Source organism: Formica exsecta, unplaced genomic scaffold (assembly GCF_003651465.1).
Source record: "Formica exsecta isolate Colony F162 unplaced genomic scaffold, ASM365146v1 scaffold4, whole genome shotgun sequence".
In the NCBI taxonomy this organism is placed as follows: domain Eukaryota; kingdom Metazoa; phylum Arthropoda; class Insecta; order Hymenoptera; family Formicidae; genus Formica; species Formica exsecta.
Genome location: NW_021851238.1, coordinates 105,285 through 107,383, shown reverse-complemented (window position 1 = coordinate 107,383; position 2,099 = coordinate 105,285). Strand labels below are relative to the sequence as shown.

The 2,099-nt window shown below is 24.5% G+C and overlaps 2 protein-coding genes across 5 annotated transcripts in view; one reads left to right on the top strand and one right to left on the bottom strand.

Annotated features, from left to right (window-relative positions):
- LOC115240022 overlaps positions 1 to 1,817 on the top strand; it is a 29,310-nt gene extending 27,493 nt beyond the window's left edge. Inside the window, exon 4 of the mRNA XM_029814958.1 lies at positions 1,472 to 1,817. The gene's annotated coding sequence lies outside the window, so the exon portion shown is untranslated. The remainder of the gene's footprint in view (positions 1 to 1,471) is intronic.
- The window catches only part of LOC115240020 (UPF0565 protein C2orf69 homolog), a 3,481-nt gene continuing 1,546 nt past the window's right edge, over positions 165 to 2,099 (bottom strand). For 2 of the 4 annotated variants that reach the window (XM_029814952.1, XM_029814955.1), the window contains 4 exons: positions 1,785 to 1,912; positions 1,439 to 1,601; positions 948 to 1,194; positions 165 to 853 (listed from right to left, as the gene is read on the bottom strand). In XM_029814952.1, coding sequence (XP_029670812.1) covers positions 651 to 853; positions 948 to 1,194; positions 1,439 to 1,601; positions 1,785 to 1,912 — 741 coding nt within the window. In that variant the 3' untranslated portion in view covers positions 165 to 650. Of the gene's footprint in view, positions 854 to 947; positions 1,195 to 1,438; positions 1,602 to 1,784; positions 1,951 to 2,099 lie in introns of all 4 variants that reach the window. The other 2 variants (XR_003884722.1, XM_029814953.1) reach the window with 2 other exon arrangements.

Sequence of the window (2,099 nt, the reverse complement as noted above, 5' to 3'; positions counted from 1 at the left end):
TTTTTTTTACCTTGTTTTTTATTTTTTATTTCATATTTATAAAGATAGATGTTACATTTATAAAATATGATAAAAAATGAAAAATTTATAAAAATAAAAGATGCAATGAAATTTATATAAAAATAAAAAATGGGTATCATGATTTTATTATATTTCTTTAGGGTATTAAAATAAACAATTACAATCTCTATTAGTTTTGTAACTAGTAATTATTCAAAAAATATCACATAGCATATCATATAGTAATAATATCATAAAAATTGTATACACACAGTAATTGTAATAATACTGTAAATATTATATCACATACATTTGTACGTAATGAACTTTATTATTTATGACTAGATTTTAAGAATATATTGTGGACAAATTAAGGTATATATTGCAGGAATATTCCATAAAATAAATTCTATTAAATTATTTGTTTAAATAATCTGCAATACAAGAATTAAATTACACAATTATATTATCAATAAGATCAAGATTTTACATATATAGTTTGATGTTCGTTTTGATTCTTAAATGAGAAAACAGTTGGTATCTATTACCATCTAGTACTTACCATCTAGTACCAATTTTATTTTAATTTGTAGATAAATGATCAATTAATATATTTTCAACATTCAACATTTGAAAAATGTACAACAACTTTATTCTACATTACTTCCGATATCTGTAAGAATATTAAAATGCAATGATAAACTTCGCGGTCTGTCGCCAAAATGTAAAGTTCGTCGTACAGATACTTCCATATTTTGTAAGACCTCATTGAACCTATTTTCTTCCAAACCAATCCATGGCCGATGAATGTCACGCACTTGATATGGCGTAACGTGTACATGAGCATTTATTCCTAAAAATAATAAAAAAATATATTAATTACATTACATCAAAATATTGCCAGAAGATTATTATTTAAAGATATTAGGTCTGCTGAGTCATCTTACTTAATTTAGCAAAAGATCGAAGTATACTGTGCTCTGTAATCCATGTATTTTTGGAACCATTGTGTCCACCATCCAGCCACCACATACTTTTGATGAGTTTTATAAAATTATTTATATTAATATTCTCACTTGGATTTTCAGCATAATAGTGAAATTCATAAAGAAATTGATTTAAAACCGCACATCCTTTACTGAAGCCCATTAGATTTAAATTTGTTGCTTCAATATTACGAACATCATCGATATCCTAAAAAGTATAAATCAAAATATTATGTATTCAATATTTATCAATTTGATGTCTTAAATATTATGTATATCATCTTAAATGCATATAATACATAAATTGATTTATATGAATTGTATGTATCTTTCAAGAGTATATCTCATAAAGGTACAAATTATAAATACAATTACAACACATTAAAGTTGAATGAAATCAATGTGCAATTGATTTATTCAATTTTTTATATGTATGGTTTTTTTATGCATACTTCTTCCATTTTTAATGTTTTAATGTGTTCTAGGCAGCAAAGAAGAAGTTCTCTTAAATGTTTTAAAGCCTTGTGCATCGGGCAAAATGAGGGTGTACCATATTTGTCTCCTGGTACAAAGTTATCGAAACAACTGAAGACTGCATATTTAGTTAATAACATCCTGAAACAAATAAAATCATTACATAGGTAACTTAATATAAAGATAACATTAAAAAAAAAAAGAGAAAATTATAATTTCTTCTAATAATTTTCATTAACTAATTAGCATTAACAAGAAATTATGTCACATAAGATTAGTAGTGAAATATTTCAAATTCTTTGTATAAAATTAAGTGTGTTTTACCTGCTTGGACGAACAATAAATACATGACTTCTAGGAAATTGTTCAGAGAGTATAGTTGCAGTGTTTTCTAAGTTCCATTTCATATATTTCTTACTATCTGAATGTTTTTCCATATTTTCTCGAATATCCTATAATAGTTTTTCTTGAGCATAACTTTACAATGCCGCTAATATAAAATATATCAATAAAAATGATGTGGTTATAGTCTTGTTAAAGACAAAATGGCAATTCTTTTCGAAAGAACAAGATACATTGATTCTGTTTCAAAATATGTCTTTGTATATAACTATCTTTATAAAATGCAATATATTATAT